The 17,250-nt window shown below is 36.1% G+C and overlaps 2 protein-coding genes across 3 annotated transcripts in view; one reads left to right on the forward strand and one right to left on the reverse strand.

Annotated features, from left to right (window-relative positions):
* Positions 1–3,971, forward strand: part of LOC125683132 (perlucin-like protein) — a 13,596-nt gene extending 9,625 nt beyond the window's left edge. The window contains exons 3-4 of the mRNA XM_048923964.2: positions 2,497–2,599; positions 2,921–3,971. Of these exons, the coding sequence (XP_048779921.2) occupies positions 2,497–2,599; positions 2,921–3,147 (330 nt within the window). The 3' untranslated portion in view covers positions 3,148–3,971. The remainder of the gene's footprint in view (positions 1–2,496; positions 2,600–2,920) is intronic.
* A 1,979-nt stretch (positions 3,972–5,950) lies between these two features.
* Positions 5,951–16,760, reverse strand: LOC125683133 (uncharacterized). Of its 2 annotated transcripts, none has more exons than XM_048923965.2 (4): positions 16,360–16,760; positions 15,787–16,005; positions 11,391–11,445; positions 5,951–6,117 (listed from the first exon to the last, which is right to left on the reverse strand). In XM_048923965.2, the coding sequence occupies exons 1-4, from the start codon at positions 16,466–16,468 to the stop codon at positions 6,111–6,113; spliced, it is 390 nt and encodes a 129-aa protein (XP_048779922.1). In that variant the 5' UTR covers positions 16,469–16,760; the 3' UTR covers positions 5,951–6,110. The 2 variants fall into 2 exon arrangements, with proteins under 2 accessions (XP_048779922.1, XP_048779923.1); XM_048923966.2 differs by having other exon boundaries at positions 16,419–16,749.
* Positions 16,761–17,250: the final 490 nt, after the last annotated feature.

Below are 17,250 nucleotides of genomic sequence, written 5' to 3' on the forward strand. Positions count from 1 at the left end.
GTGTTTGTTTTTTAATTTTTTTTTTTTTTTTTTTTTTTTTTTTTTTTTTTGTATTTTGGTGTTTGATAATTAAAAACAGTAACACTTTGTACATCTATATGCTAGAATCTAAAAAGCTAATTGGGACGTTTTTAGAAAATTTCAAGAGATGCGCAGTTGACTTCTTGATGTCATCTGGAAGGTCATATCAAAGATGTGCTGCATCCCAGCTGAGTTGGCGGTGTCCGTATTTTTTGTTTTGATCTTTGGCACCATAAGTCGCGACTTCAATTCTGATCGTATTGGTCGACTTGGTTTGTATTCATTTAAAAGATTTGCGATGTATGACGGCGCAGATCCATGGAAGGAAGAATACGTATAGGTCAAAATTTTGAATTGGGATCGGTAATGGATGGGAAGCCAATAGGGGATTTTCGAGTTCTTCCATATCCGTGTTTATTCTGCATTTAGTCACTATTACGTCATACTTTTTTAGGCATGGTCATATCCGGTTTATCGTAGTTAACATAAATACACTACAGCCAAGTCTTGTGTAAGTGTATAACCTATTAAAATGGACGTTGATTCTATGCAAGTATAATCGAACTGAAGAAATTTTTGTTACAGATAAGCGTTTCTTGTTCCTTTTACCGTAAAAATAACATACAAAGGCTATGTAAGCTTGCGATTGGTATAAATTTGGAAATCCTTTCCAAAAATGTTGGTGTAGATACATAAAAAAAATTGATCTCAAGCTCTTGAAAATCAATCGCCGATCGGTAAAGAAAATTGACTGAATGACTGAGTTGTCGGAAATCATCAATAAAATTGTGGGGAAAATTAAATGAGGACATATACCAGCTATTGAAAGTTACTATGTCATGATTTATCTTTACAAATATTGGCCACCTTTGGAATGAACGGCGACTTCGGCATTGCAAATCCGATAATGGATATACATGTATCGGTACTTCTGAGGCATGCACGTAGAATGAGGGAGGGGGGGGGGACTGGTCCCCATTTTAACCACCATAACTTTCTATTATTTATGTTTACAAATAAAGATATATTTCGTGACACAACCACCAAGCCCCCCCCCCCCCCCTCCTCCGATTTTTTTATGGCGGCAGAAGTGAATGGTACGAATGCAATTTATGAAGTGAATCCATAATGTGTTCTCCCTACGATTCAAGTAATCAGTATTTGGGGGGAAAATTCTTAGGCAATATACATGTATATGATAGTCATACGCTATACTAACACCCCCCCCCCTCCCCCCCCCCCCCCCCCCCGGCGTTGGCACGATAAAGAACCCTCACTGCTACGGCCCTGAGCGCTAAGCATAGGTCTAAATTTGCGGTACTTAACCTAAAGCTGTTGGTGTCTTAAAATGAGAAATGAGTGAAAACTCCTCGACGAGTCGTAAAAACAATCAATCATTCACCCACCCACCCACCCCCCCCCCCCCTCCTGAATTTTAAAAGGTGTAAAATATATATATATATATATATATATATATATATATATATTGAGGTATAATATAATTCGTATGCCACTACTTAACCTTCATCCATGCATTTCAAATTTGAAAGATTTTGAATATTAGTCAAATGAACATGTTGGGATTTGTTTGTTTTGATATATTTATTTATTCTTGTCAAGAATTTTAGACAAAGTAGTGTGAAGGCATCTTCTCTGACTACCCCCCCCCCCCCCTTCCCTGAAAAACGATGCTACGTGCCTGTTTTCCTCTCTTACGTAAATCCGTATTGCATCCCTCTGCCACACACCAATGGCACTGGTACTTAAATTCGGTATCAAAACCAGTGAGTAATATAAATGAACGAAATCGTCTGATTGTTTAATAGCTAAACCACAGGGACATCTTATCCGCTCTGTTCTCTATCACACATATATATGTGTGATAGAGAACAGAGCGGATAAGATGCCCCTGTGGCTAAACCGGAAGAAAGCATGCCTAAAAAATCGCCAGGTAGATTCTAAAACACAAAATACGCACGGAACGGAAGAACTCGAAAATCCCCTATTTGACCTTATGAACTAAAAAAAAAAGTTATGCCCACATGCATGTATACCTTTAATGTAAGTAATATCAAATAGTATCATGTCTTCTTAACCATTTTCTGAAATCAATGACCAATCACTTAACATTTTATCTTTTGAACAGAAATTTGTCGAATGTCATTGCATGGCCTTAGAAAGTCGACTAGTGAAATCATGCCTCTGGGCGATAAAGGAAAATATTGTCTTATTTTACCTCTCAATGATCAATCCAGCAACATCTTTAACAGTCGAGCAGACAGAGCGATTCCTACATAACTTAAAGATTAGATAAATTAGATGCAAGACGATGCTCTCCACATTTTTGTGAAATTAACATGTCATGCACACCTATCTAGTGTTGTGCAACCAGTACCTTGTAAAAAAAAAAAAAAAAGAAAAAAAAAAAAAAATCTCAATATTTTCCATAACAATTTCTATATTTTTTTCTTTTAGGTCCAATGTGAAAGAAAGCATGGAAGCTCAAAGTATGTAAGCATATCAAGCGAGAGAGAAGATACGTTTATTCGGAACTTCGTTAGATCCAAAGGAATAACCGGTATGTTGATTAGATAGGTAGTAAAGAGTAGTCACCCTGGCATAGGGGGCTAGGAGGTCAGCATTATTTCTTTATAATCTAACACAGCCATCATGGGGAAGGGGATTAATTTGTCACGATATCTCAAAGGATCCGTGAGGAGTATGACCACATTAATTTACAACAACTTTGCTCATAGCTTCTCCTATCTTCATGCCTATTAACGGACTGACTAGTTACAGGTAGAACATCGGGGTATTCTTATTTTAATGGAAAATGTTAGTCCGTTGACTAATTTCTGGTACAGTATATATTCTTTTTATATTTTTGTTATTTATACAGCGCTCGCAGCACGAGACTATTGGATAGGAGGGACAGATGCCGCTCGGGACGGGGTGTTCATGTGGGAGGGGTATTCCCGGGAATTCACCTACAAAAACTGGGGTCCCGGAAATCCTGACAGGGTTGGCTCTGCGGACTGCGTCATCCTGTATCAGCCATCTGACTACAAGTGGCACGATACTAGCTGTTCAAATAACAACAGTTACATATGTGAAATTGAGTTCTAACTAAAATAACATCGTTCTTTAATTTCTTTCTGATCTGTATCAAATATTGGAGAATTTTTATTATGCGTGTGTTCAGATACTAATACTTTCAAAAACTTAAATATTATTTTCAATATCTAAGAAATAGATGATTAATGATTACATTCATATGCTATTAAAACAAACTTCTAAAAAACCTGTACATGCAATATTCATTACACCCTGATGGGACACGAGACAATATTGGAAAATGAAAGTATTATGAATTGAGAAAATACATCAATGATGCATGAGCGAACTCGATCACAACTGAAATATCCACCCATCGATATAAAACTCTTTATTCTCACGATTTGGTGGGTGTCAAATATTATTATGGTACATAATCGCGATCATTAATTTGAAAACCTACAATTACGTAAAATCGCCGTATTTTCCAGGGGGTGGTTTCAAAGGATCATTAAACATTTGTAACATCAGAAAACCACGTGCACTAAACAAATAATAATTACATCTATATATTTTAGATGAGTTGATCAATATTCTTTTTTTCCCTACGTCATTGGGAGATTCCGAAACATTAGAAAAATTGTATTTCGAACGTTTGAACCTTGACTTCCTTTATTAAAATTAGAAAGAAAGCATACAGAATGTTTGAACAAACAGATCAATGATGAAATTTTTTCATGCATATTGGAAGCCTTGTGATACGAAATTTTGTATAGATAATATTTGATACAGAGAATAGTGAATGTCGCAGTTTGCGCATGTAGTTCCATTATCTAGAGCACACTTGGATTGCATAATTACACTTGTGATTTTATTACAAATAAATTTTGACCTAATTTACAGCATGAACATTAGGTATGAACATACAGTGTAGTTCTGTCTGTATGCTATGCAGAACTAATACACTGGCAAACTCAATAAAATAAAAAGGTTTACCGAATTTCCTCAGAAAAGTGCCCATTGATAGATGTTTCTTTCATACCACTACTTAGATTTTGTTTTATTTTTTCATATGATAACGCTGGTGTAACAAGGCGCATAAAGCATAAAATATATTAGGGACATCGGGAAAAGGAAAATTATTATTATTATTGAGTGTTGCTAAAACGCGGAACGGAAAATGAAACGGAAGACGGAACAGAAAACGGAAAATATTGTATGCAATAATGTTATGAGGTCAGCATTTTGCAAAATAAAAGGTTTATCATGAACAAGGGAGGCAGAAATTACAGAGAGACTGAGAGTGGGAAGTCATCCACATAATCCACCGTTTGATATACTTCATACTAATGCATAACTATATTAAAATCATTAACTTGCCATGGAAAATACTAAATAGAGGGAAAAAAATAACCCTACTGAAAGACTTGAATTTTAAAATTTTATATCCAATGAAGAAAAGCTTCCCCCTCCCACCCCCCACGAAAACAACATAGTAAAACTTGAAATAATTTCTCCCAAACATAGCCTTCTTAAATCGAACTTGCTTTTATTCGTAATTTAGTTCTACCACAGGCACCTGAAGTGTGGATAGCTTGTATAGATTTTATGTACAGACCCCCCCCCCCCCCTCCCTTTAGAGTGAAATTATTTTATACAGAACCAAAATTGTATCCAAAATATGTTATTTCCATACCGATCATCCTCAGAAGTCCTTCTGGATAGTCAGTTTGTACCTTCTGTAAGCTTTAGAAATGACCACTTGTGAGATACTAATATACATATATAAGACCCCCCCCCCCCAAATACCGTACGGTTTCTTCACAGATCACTGGATGTGGGTGGGGCTCATCTGTGGTCATTGTTATTTGCCTGGAATTTACTTTGCCAAGAGAGCAGGGTGTTGTATATAGTTTTGATATACACATGGCATGTCTCAAGCCCGTCTGCAGAGTTTCTGTGGACATATTGATTGTATAATAGTTGTATTCCTATAAATGATAGCTGACACACAGTCTACACCCACCCCCCTCTTTCTCTAAGTCATTGACTCAATGAATGATTTGTTTTTATAAATATAGAGGTATCATAAATTGATAATATAAATTATTTCAATTAGTTACAAATTTTAGAAATTAATGTGCAAATTATTGTTTGATTTCTGCTTGTGTAATTTATATTTACATCATGTAGAAGGGGAAAATACAATTATATTAAAATTGCATTGATCAGGGGTCTTTTTTAAAATTTTGAATTACTAGAGCAGGGCAGTTGTGGACAGGTCCATGCTATGGGATTTCGAATAACTCTTTGCTGAGCGCTGACCACGTGACTGTTTTATTAGCAACACCACTGGTGTGCTATTTTCTCACCAACTTGATTGGTTGGTTGTATAAAGTACGTGTATTCTTTCCATTCTCTACCCATAGGTGTCGCTCTCGCTAACATATCTGTCAATGCCGACATTTCCAAATTCTTGTAAAATGCTTTGTAAATTCTTATCGCTAAAATCATTTTATGATGCAGAATTTTAAGATAAAATTGTTTTACCGCTTGTAAACAAATTCCCACAATTTAGATTTTAATCATAATGAAGTATTTTCTTCCGATTTTTGGTGTTATCTTAGCTACATTAATCATTCTAATTCTTAAATTCTTTTCCGTGTTCCGTTCCGCGTTTTAGCAACACCCATCTAAAATGGTCTCAAAAGGATAACAACTTACAATATCATACAAGTTTAATCAGATACTGATATTATGTTACTTTTATCAATTAACAACTTATTCCTATATTTGTTAAAATATTTTTTTGCAGTAATTTTGTTCCGCTACGGACAGAAGTACTTATTTTTTTTCAAATAAGGAAATACAGTGATATTTTACAACGCCTTTAATTCCCTTTTGATTCAAGTTTCCCAGACATCATTTAAGCAACAAAGAGTAGTATGGCTCCATGAATTAAAACATGACAATGGAATTATGGTCTTAGAACGGAGAATCTTTTATTCCATGTACTTCTTCCATTACATCCAGAGTCAATTGCTGAAAAATGAAGAATAAACACAATAAAATTTTAAAGAATGATCAACAATGCCGTAATGTATAAAGAAATCAAGTTGAAGCATATTATATACACCATAAAATTTGAAGAAAGGGCTTATTTCACACTTTTATTTGGTCAAAATATTCCGTTTGTAAAATGAATGCATAAGCCTAGTTTCTTCACATTTGCCATGGATTTGTATAAGTCGTAAGACCCCTCGTATAATGGGTCCCTGCATGGATTTTAGAACCGAGTGTCATGCTACTTAATTTTTTCCAAATCTGTGCAAGTTGGTACTGTATTGCTCCCAACATATAATAACAACTCACAACTATTAAACATGTCATCTTTTCGTGTACGTGTATCTATTGTATGATAGACGTTAGAAATTGATTTTTTTTTAGCCAAATTGATAAATTCATGATAGGAATATCTATTGTAAAAAAAAAAAAAAAATGAAAATCTAAATATACGTGTACAAGCAGGAAGGAAGTACATGTATGTAATTTCTTATAACTCGAACTGGTTTTGTAACGATTTTTTGTGAATATTTCGTGCATGTTTTAGTATGATAAAACATGAAGTCAAGAACATAAATTACACATGCCACAGTATTCCTTAGTATACATCAAGTGCCCTGTAAATATTATACAGAGTGAAGTCTTTTGTAGGATACTGTAAAATAAAGGATGCATAACAGTTATATATCCTTGTCTGCAATATTTCCAAATTTGAAGTCGTACCGCTCCTTTTTATTGTTACACTTGTGCATTTGTTTTAAGGAGCTATATTTCTACAAAAGTTGGATTCAGAATATATACTCTGTAATTTTTATGCATTGCGAAATTAGTATTAAAACCATTGGCAATTGTTAACATGTTTACTGTTGCCTGTATATTATGTACATGTACCTACAACTGGTTGTATACTTATTCTAAATCAACATCAAAACGTATGACTTTTCATCACTTTACACAACCATTCCTCATCATGAATGAAAGACTAAGATTTCTGACATCATAGACAGCTGCTTCGTCAATAAAAATTTAAAAAGGAAATATTTATATCTTGTTATCAATCATACAAAACATTACTTTGTTAAACACCACTCTGATTCTTATTTTACGCACAGATACTCTGAAGTTGATATTGAAAAGATGCTGGAGTTCCTCATTGACAATATCTTTGTAGTCTTAGGTGATTAGGTCTTCCAACAGTCTGTTGGAATTTCCAACGGCATGAATTGTGCTCCTTTATTAGTTAATCTGTTTTTATATTCTTATAAGGCAAACTTATTTCAAAAGCTCCTACTCTAGAAGAAAAATATCTTGCTGAGGCATTCAACTCGACATAATTATATCGATGGTGTTTTATCTATTAAAAATTTTAATTTTCATTCATATAATATGTCGATTCGATATATCCCGTTGAACCTGAAATAAAGGTCACCACAGAGTCTCCACATCTGCTTCATACTTGGATATTTTATTGAACATATAGATATCAAAGGCAAACTATCAACTCAACTTCATTACAAATTCATCCCGACTTCAGCTTCTCCATCGTCAACTTCCAATATTCATGTAGCAATATTCCATTATCATCTGCATATGGTGTTTATGTCTTCTCAACTGATTTGATACGCAAAACCTTGTTCTGTAGATAATCAGATTTTAAATCGAGGCAGGCTACTAACAAATAAGTTGATGTTACAGGGGGTTCAACACTCGTTTATATTCAGCATTTCGAAACTTCTATGGTCGTTATAACGATATAACCAATTCAACCTGCCTTTGGGTCAAATGCTGTTTGACTTGTTTCATACCAATTGTTTGGTCTTTCTTAAACAGCGATTTTGACTACGGATTACTCCGTTTATCTTATCAAGATATAGGGCTCATGACGGGTGTGGCCGGTCGACAGGGGATGCTTGATCCTCATAGGCGCCTGAGCACACCTCTGGTGTGTGCAGGGGTCAGTGCTTGTCCTACTCCTTTGTAGGAGTTAGGAGATTGATCGCTGTTTGTTATCTTCACCTTTTCAGTGCAGTATGACTACCTGTAACCTTTGTTTATATATGTATATAGTTCTTTGTCCCTCATGTACCAATGATCTGGGTTTGAGTTAATAAAGAATTGAGCACCCTATGTTTTATATAAAGGACCCGTCTCAGTGTTTTAATATGTAGTACGAGCGCTCGTGTCGTGCCCTGTGTCGCATAATTTGGGTCCCAGTATGTATGCAACTCACATTAAAAAATTAGAACAGAAAAATTGAACTCAATTAAAAATTCGGGTTGTGATATAATTGGTACCTTTACGTCTTCGTTGGAAACTCTAGATTAGCCTCATGCTCGTTTGGAAATGAATTGATTAAGCATTTGACATCTAACTTGTATGGTAATATATTCAAAAGGTATATTCAGAACTTGTTTGTTTATCTATTCCTTGATTTTGATTTTTAGGACACGTGCATGAAAAGAAAAATCCAACTACTTATATTTTGTGCCACTGATACAATGTATTACACAAAATTTGAATGTCGGTTGTTCAGTTACATGTGTGTTGCAAAGTTTACAATTCTTTGTTATGTAAACAGGGCTCGAGCCTTCGTTTTGTTTACGCAAGTTATATAACCTAAAGTCTTTGGTAAAAGTTTCTTTTTCAATCATATATAATTATTTATACGTTTGTTATAAACACAATGAGACTACTTTTTGTGGGTTTCTTTTATTACTAATAACTCTGCTAAAAATATGGCATTTCCCTACCTACCACCATTTCTTTGTAAACAAATGCAGCTATAGAGGCACTAGCCATTGTTTGCATAACAAAACATTGTGGTATCTGTAACGAACGTGTAGATTGATAACTGACATTCAGAGTTTAGTTGACTAATGCCTGTTACACTTGTGAACAATGAAATTGAGAATCAAATATTGAATAAAATTCGGATCAAATCTCCTTTTCAAAGTTTTAAATCTTTATTATTGTTTTAAAATTTTGTAATATCATCTCATCGTAAAGATAAACTCTACGATTCCAAATATACTTTGTTTCGTAATACCGGTATATATATAGTTTTATCTTGAATAAGTCAGTTCCTCATCATTTAAAACCCAGCTGTTATTGCGTAATAACATATGTAAAGCAGATTTTTAACATATGACTCAATAATTGATTTTTTTGTTTCCCTGTGGACTTTGGTGGTAGACGCCCGTTCACAAACCACTATGACCAAAAACAAAATACACAACATTTGACAAAATTTAGATCATCAAAAATATCGTGATATAGGAAAGTAAAAAAAAATATATAAATTAACATATAAATGATTAAATTTCATTACACCAGCACGTTCTAAGGAAAGATCGGGTATTTTGTTGTCATCCCGATCCGTGCGTCTGTCTTTCACGCATCAGGTATCGTCATCAACTCCTCTTACATTTCAAGCAGTTGTCAATTCATCTTTTGGAATTTGATTGATGGCCGGTGTCCTGTGTGTGTCTAATGCTGGGAGCCAAATGGGGGTTGAAAAACGACGCTTTTATACAAAAACTTGAAATCAGTTGCAGAAAAGTTAGTTTATTTTAACTGACAAAAAATGTCTATTTAAGGCTACTGGGTAAAATGTATTACTGCTTCGAAACATGGTCTTTGTAGAAAAAACATTGTTTTTAATTGATGGTCCCCAGAATGAAAATGGAAACTCTGAAACCTTACTGTACTTCTACAGGACAATCATATTCCAAAAGATGAATTGTCTTTGAGTTTGAGGAGTGACAGATGGATCGGCCGGGATAACAACTGCTGCAATCTTTAGAAAATGCTGGTGTATATATATATATATATATATATATATATATATATATATATATATAGAACTCCTGTGTTTGGTTTTGAAAGTACATGAGTAAGGCTTAGTTGTCCGAAAGTCTTTCACATATATTGAACAATTAAAGGGGAAGGGGTGGGGGAAAACCCCGGGCCATTTGTCCAACATATTACTTAATGCATCTTGACATTTCAGCAGTATACATGTACATGTACATTGTCTATAGTGGTAGGGATTTCAACCATTTTCAAAATATTTGATCAAAATGAAACGTGAGTGGGGGTGACCCTTGACCTTTTGCAAATTATAACACTCGATGCTTGTTAATCTAAGCAGCAAAAATACAAATGGTTTATGGGTGGAGATCTCTACCATTTTCAAGATACATGTATTTGAAAAATAACAAAATGAGGGGTGGGGATGACCATGGGGCAAATGACCGGCAAAATACTCGATGCATGGTAACATGAGCTGCAGGAATTTATATTGTTTAAGATGGGTATCGTAAATGTTTTCAATATATTCATAATTACCAATTATTAGATGAGGGGTGGGGATGACCCCGGAAGCACGTGTCAGCCAGATTCCGGTAAACGCAACGAAACTGTGCTATAGGGCGTTAATAGACGTCATCAACAGAAGATACATTGCTCAATTCATGTTAACATGAGCAACAAGGATATATGTGAATAAGTGGTTGGGGATCTCAACCGTTTTCAAGATATTTTACCAATTATAAAATAAAGAGAGGGGGTGGCCCCAGCGCACTTGTTCAACCTTCCGCTTAATGCATCTTGGCATGTGGGGGAAGATTTTAATGTGTGCCTTTTTCATGAGTACACATGTAAATCTAGAAAATTTGTAAGACTAATATCAGAGTCTGTGGCACACCACAAATATTGACGTTTTACCTATAAGAAAGTGTGTATGCCATGTGATGTAAAATAAAATGTTCTTCCTTTTTCAATTTCCTCCGTTCTTACCACAGCGTACATATAACATCAATAACAGTGGTGAAGAACACACCACAAAGTGTTTGAACACTTAGAGGGCTTTAGGTAACACACATGTGACTTTCTGGGTCATAGATAGAAAACATTTGGCTGGCCATCTTCGGTAGCCAAGTGTTTCTGAATAAGTATAAGCGTAGCACCAATACATGCCTTGCAGAGCTTAGACGGGAAGGGGTGCCTCTGTCTGATATTATATTTGGCCGACTCGAAAATTATATCAATGAAAAATGGCAATTAGTCAATGCTTCTTTCACTTACTTGATTAAATATCATATCATCAAGCACCTAAATTTACATTCTAATCCATACACAACCACCGTGAGTTACTTCTAGTGGATATAATGTCAGGGGTGAAGTTCACATGCATGACACCCCTTCCCCCCCACCCCACCCCTGCTCCCACATACAGTATTCTAATCACTTACCTAAGCGAGCTTCCTACGAGTCCTATAAAAATGATTGGACCCAAAATTTTCATCACTAAAAAGAAATATCAAAAGATTAAAAATAATCATCACTTTTAATCTATTTGAGTACATGATAGGTAAACATATCCAAAATTAAAAGGATTAAATGTTCTATATAAATTGATATTAGATGAATACTTTCAGACACCGTGCTACCACCTCCTGACCTTATCAGGCTTCATGCTACTGTTGATCACCTGACCACCAGTCAATTTCAAGAATTTTTATATCCGTTTCCTGTGCCAAAACATCTTGTATGCATGTCTGTCCTTAAAAATCAGCCGAACATATTGTTTCTTGCCTCGTATTTACTTTAATAACATTTACATACAGTTTGAGTTATGATACAGTTACGATGTTCAATCACAATTGCACACCCACAACACAAAATTTAATATAAACTGTAGGTATACATAATGTATATACTTTGTCGTGTATCCTGAAATATATACAACGTACAATTCATATTGCATCATCACATGTGTCCATTCACAATCCCAGTTGCATCACCACATGATAAGTTGGCTTTGTACGTATTTATACTTGTATGTAGTACATTGGATGTTTATTGTAACATAGCCGAGGGCATACCGGGGGTGCATTCATTTATATCTAAAAGGTTGACGATTTCCATTCATCATCTTTCTTGCAAACTTAATTGCTAAGAAGAAAATTGGAAAGATATATCATCATTAACTGTAACTACGTTACATGTACTGGTACCCCCCACTCTATTCCCACTGTGACTATTTTACATGTACGGGTACCCCAGTCACTCTGTTCTCACTGTGACTATTTTACATGTACGGGTACCCCCAGTCACTCTGTTCCCACTGTAACTACTTTACATGTACGGGTACCCCCAGTCACTCTGTTCCCACTGTGACTATTTTACATGTACGGGTACCCCCAGTCACTCTGTTCCCACTGTGACTATTTTACATGTACGGGTACCCCCAGTCCCTCTGTTCTCACTGTGACTATTTTACATGTACGGGTACCCCCAGTCACTCTGTTCCCACTGTAACTACTTTACATGTACGGGTACCCCAGTCCCTCTGTTCTCACTGTGACTATTTTACATGTACGGGTACCCCCAGTCACTCTGTTCCCACTGTGACTATTTTACATGTACGGGTACCCCCAGTCACTCTGTTCCCACTGTGATTACTTTACATGTACGGGTACCCCCAGTCACTCTGTTCCCACTGTAACTACTTTACATGTACTGGTACCCCCAGTCACTCTGTTCCCACTGTGACTATTTTACATGTACTGGTACCCCCAGTCACTCTGTTCCCACTGTGATTACTTTACATGTACGGGTACCCCCAGTCACTCTGTTCCCACTGTAACTACTTTACATGTACGGGTACCCCCAGTCACTCTGTTCCCACTGTGATTACTTTACATGTACGGGTACCCCCAGTCACTCTGTTCCCACTGTAACTACTTTACATGTACTGGTACCCCCAGTCACTCTGTTCCCACTGTAACTACTTTACATGTACGGGTACCCCCATTCACTCTGTTCCCACTGTGACTATTTTACATGTACGGGTACCCCCAGTCACTCTGTTCCCACTGTGACTATTTTACATGTACGGGTACCCCCAGTCACTCTGTTCCCACTGTGATTACTTTACATGTACGGGTACCCCCAGTCACTCTGTTCCCACTGTAACTACTTTACATGTACTGGTACCCCCAGTCACTCTGTTCCCACTGTACTATTTATCCATCATTAATAAAACATCTTTGCAGCACATTCCACTCTTTCCTCAACTAGAAAACATTATAACCTTTTGATCCTAAAAACAAACAATTGCCTGTGAATTTAGTCAATTTTTTTAACAAATCTCTATTAATCGGTCGGATAGCAATTGTTCAAAATATGCTTTTTCTGCTGCTGTGTATATGTTGGAAGGTTAATTTTCACCTGAAAATCAATAGGGATAAACTCCTAACCATGATAAACTTGTCTATGGAGTTTTATGATTCTCTATTTATTGGTCGGACAATACACTAAAATTGCTACATGTATATACATTGCAACATGTACATGTTAGAAATCCTCAAGACCTTTGAACTTGTGACCTGTAAGGCCCTCCATCCCATATAATGAGATCCATATTAATTGTAATGTAATTGTAATTTGTAATCTTACAATTTCTCTTTTTTTTTTATTAGCTAGATTTTTTATCTTGATTTTGAGATCACGTGGTCAAAGGTCAAACTGGACATAGGAATATACTGTCCGCTCAATATCTTGAAAACCCTTTGCTTGACAGACATCAAACTTGGTACACTGGTACATCGTCAGAAGAAGATGACCCCTATTGACTTTGCGATCACATGGTCAAAGGTCAAGCTGAACATACGAACATACTGTTCACTCAATATCTTAAAAATCCTTACTTGACAGACATTAAATTTGGTATACTGGTACATCGTCAGGAGAAGATAACCCCTATTAACTTTTAGATCACATGGTCAAATGTCAAGGGTCAAACAGGACATCCGAACATACTGTTCACTCAATATCTTAAAAATTTTTGCTTGACAGACATCAAATTTGGTATACTGGTACATCTTCAGAAGAAGATGACCCCTATTGATTTTGAGGTAATATGGTCAAAGGTCAAGGGTTAAACTGGAATAGTAATATATTGTCTCCTATATTTTAAGAATCATTTGCTTGATTGACACCAAACTTTGTACACTGGTACAGCATAAGGAGTAGATGACTTCTATTGATTTTTAATTCACATGGTCAATCCACTTCTGACATAGGAAGATATTGTCTGCTCAATATTTCGAATTGGTAGTACTACTATCAATTAAATTATGCATGTGTATAACCCTTTTCAATGTTGCACCATGGTGGGGGATCTATGTTTTACAAACACCTCGTTTTTATTTCATATTGTGGCCCCTATCCTAGCCCCAAAGGGTTACGACATAACCAATTCACACAACATGTGAATGCCACAATACAAATGACTAGTTCTGGAAAAGCTCAAGGTCACAGATCATAGTATGAAATAAAAGGTCTTGCCACAAGAAATTTATATACAAAGTATGAAAGCTCTACCGTCCTCCGGGAACCACAACTTGAGCTAAACTTGAATCTACACTACCTGGGGATTCTTGCATATTAATACGAGTAATCATAGTCCTTTTGTTCCTGAAAAGACTTTCTATAGATTTTTTCCAGTATGTTCCATGTGAACTTTGATCCCCTAGTGTAACCCACCTTAACCCCTGGGACCATAATTTGAACTTAAATCTACTTTAAGTCGGTAATTTCAACTTTTTTCGCCCAGTTATTCTGGAGAAAAAGATGTTTACATGACGCCACCCCTTTTGCCTTTACTTGATTATTTCCCCTTTAAAGGGAGCATGGCCCTTTATTTGAATAAACGTAATTCCCCTATATCTAAGGATAATTTGTGTAACATTCGATTGAACTTAGGCCAGTGGTTCTTGAGAAGATTTTTAAAAGATGCCACAAAATCTTCACTAAATTATCTCCACTTCAAAAAGGGTGTGGAACTTCATTTGAATAAACTTGAATCTCTTTACCCAAGAATGCTAAATATGGCAAGGTTGATTTAAATCAGCCATGTGGTTCTGGAGAAAAAGTCGAAAATGTTAAAAAGTTTACGGACGGACAGGTATGCACCAAATAACACCTATCAGTATAACTAATATCATCCCCAAGATTTGAAGAAAAATCTCAGCAAAATAAACAAGGGAATATTGTTTGAGAGCACACTTACAATGAGCGTTTCGTATTGAAATCGTCATTGCGTCATATACACGGACATGGGAACGATGATTGCCGAACATAATCGGGTTGCTGAGACCGAGGTCATATACAAAGACGGGAACTGACGCGAGTAACTACACGTGTCGTTTGTTTTAAAATAATACATCGTTTCCTGAATGACTAGAAGTACTATACAAGTGTAAAAAGGTAATCAAACGAAATTTTGATGGTTAATTTTCTATGTACAAATCTGACGTGCTCAGTGCCTTTCTTTGGCTTTTTTCCGGACTGGTGACCTCTGAGCCTCGGAGGTCAATGCACATCGGAGATTACGAGCAGGAATTACTAACAAGATGACAATGATTCATAAATTGACATTTTCTGCTGATTTGACGGGTTTATTGTTTCAGATTCACTCCCATTCTATGAAGTTTTATATATTCAATCACAAATACATGCATGTTAAATATTTGTTCTTTTATTTATTTGCCGTCTGTTACAGCTTGTACTGCTATAACATTTCATTCAGACCTCGAAACTGACACAGGTATTCTAGTACCATCATCTTTATAAAATACTTACCTGTATACAACAGAAGCCCAATAACACCGATTCCTGCCAGATCAGAATTTCCAGAGCCGTAAGGTATCATGGGTCCATAGTAGGTCTCTCCCATTGGACCGACCGTCAGCCGTGGTCCAGCATAGTACGTTATTTCTGTCTGACCAAAGACCAATCGGTACACAGCAAACCAGGCGAATATGACGATGTACACTAGAACAACTTTCCTAAAATTCATTTCTAAAACGGAAGAGTAGAAAGAAGATATTCTTTACACCCCTTAAAATTGTCCGAGATCTTGGTAATCAATTATTGTAGCTCAAATCAAATTTTACAAACTGTACAGGTATCAATTTGGGGTAGATACCATGCTGAAAGTTCTCATGTTTCAATGCCATTAACGAATTAAATAAAAGTTATTACCAAAAGACAGTATATTACGGACGTCCCCCCCCCCCCCCCCCCCCCCCCCGGCGTTTGCAGACATCACTACATGTTGATGAAGCAACAAACAGAATGGACAATCGTCCAGTGCTTATTTACCTCCTGTATTTTGTGAGAAACAGAATGGACAATCGTCCAGTACTTATTTACCTCCTGTATTCTGTGAGAAAATATCCAAAGTGAATATATAATACAAACAAGAAACGTACAAAAGTAAGGCAAATTTGTAGGTAACACAGGGTACGGAGTTGTACATCATTAATATTCATGGCTTCAAGGCATGCAAATCGTACCCGTAGGAAGCAATGTTTCACTTGTATAGTATAAATGGAGAATAATAAGCTAAACGAATTCATCTTAATGGGAATATATCAAGGATGTGAACTATCCTAGTTTGCCCCTCGCTTGACTGCTCTGACCAGGAAGGTTCAGCGTTCCTCACTGTTCGCGGTAAGATGGTATGTGTAATCACTTATTGTTAGTGTATATATACTAAAGTACAATTATCTCATTCACCTACGGAAGCCACAAACACTACAGTAGAATGTGGATATTTAAACTTCCTTTTTGATATGAACACTTCTTTTTTTCTCGGAAATTCAATCGAAAAATATGTTCACATTAAATATCTAAACTTCTTTTTTTCTCTGATACTCAATCGAAAAGTGTGAAAGTCTGAATTCTAGTCATAGACTAGCTAAATGAATTTTGGCATATAGATATTTTTTTCAAGTTAATTTCTGTACCAACTTTCCAAGACAAATAAGACATCTAACAAGAGGCCCACAGGCCTTATCGGTCGCCTGAATACTAGTAGTGAAAAAGTATCACTAGTCCCACAGGCCTTATCGGTCACCTGAACACTAGTGAAAAAGTATCACTAGTCCCACAGGCCTTATCGGTCACCTGAACACTAGTGAAAAAGTATCACTAGTCCCACAGGCCTTATCGGTCACCTGAATACTAGTGAAAAAGTATCACTAGTCCCACAGGCCTTATCGGTCACCTGAACACTAGTGAAAAAGTATCACTAGTCCCACA

The sequence above is a fragment of the Ostrea edulis genome, chromosome 6 (assembly GCF_947568905.1).
Source record: "Ostrea edulis chromosome 6, xbOstEdul1.1, whole genome shotgun sequence".
Taxonomy (NCBI): domain Eukaryota; kingdom Metazoa; phylum Mollusca; class Bivalvia; order Ostreida; family Ostreidae; genus Ostrea; species Ostrea edulis.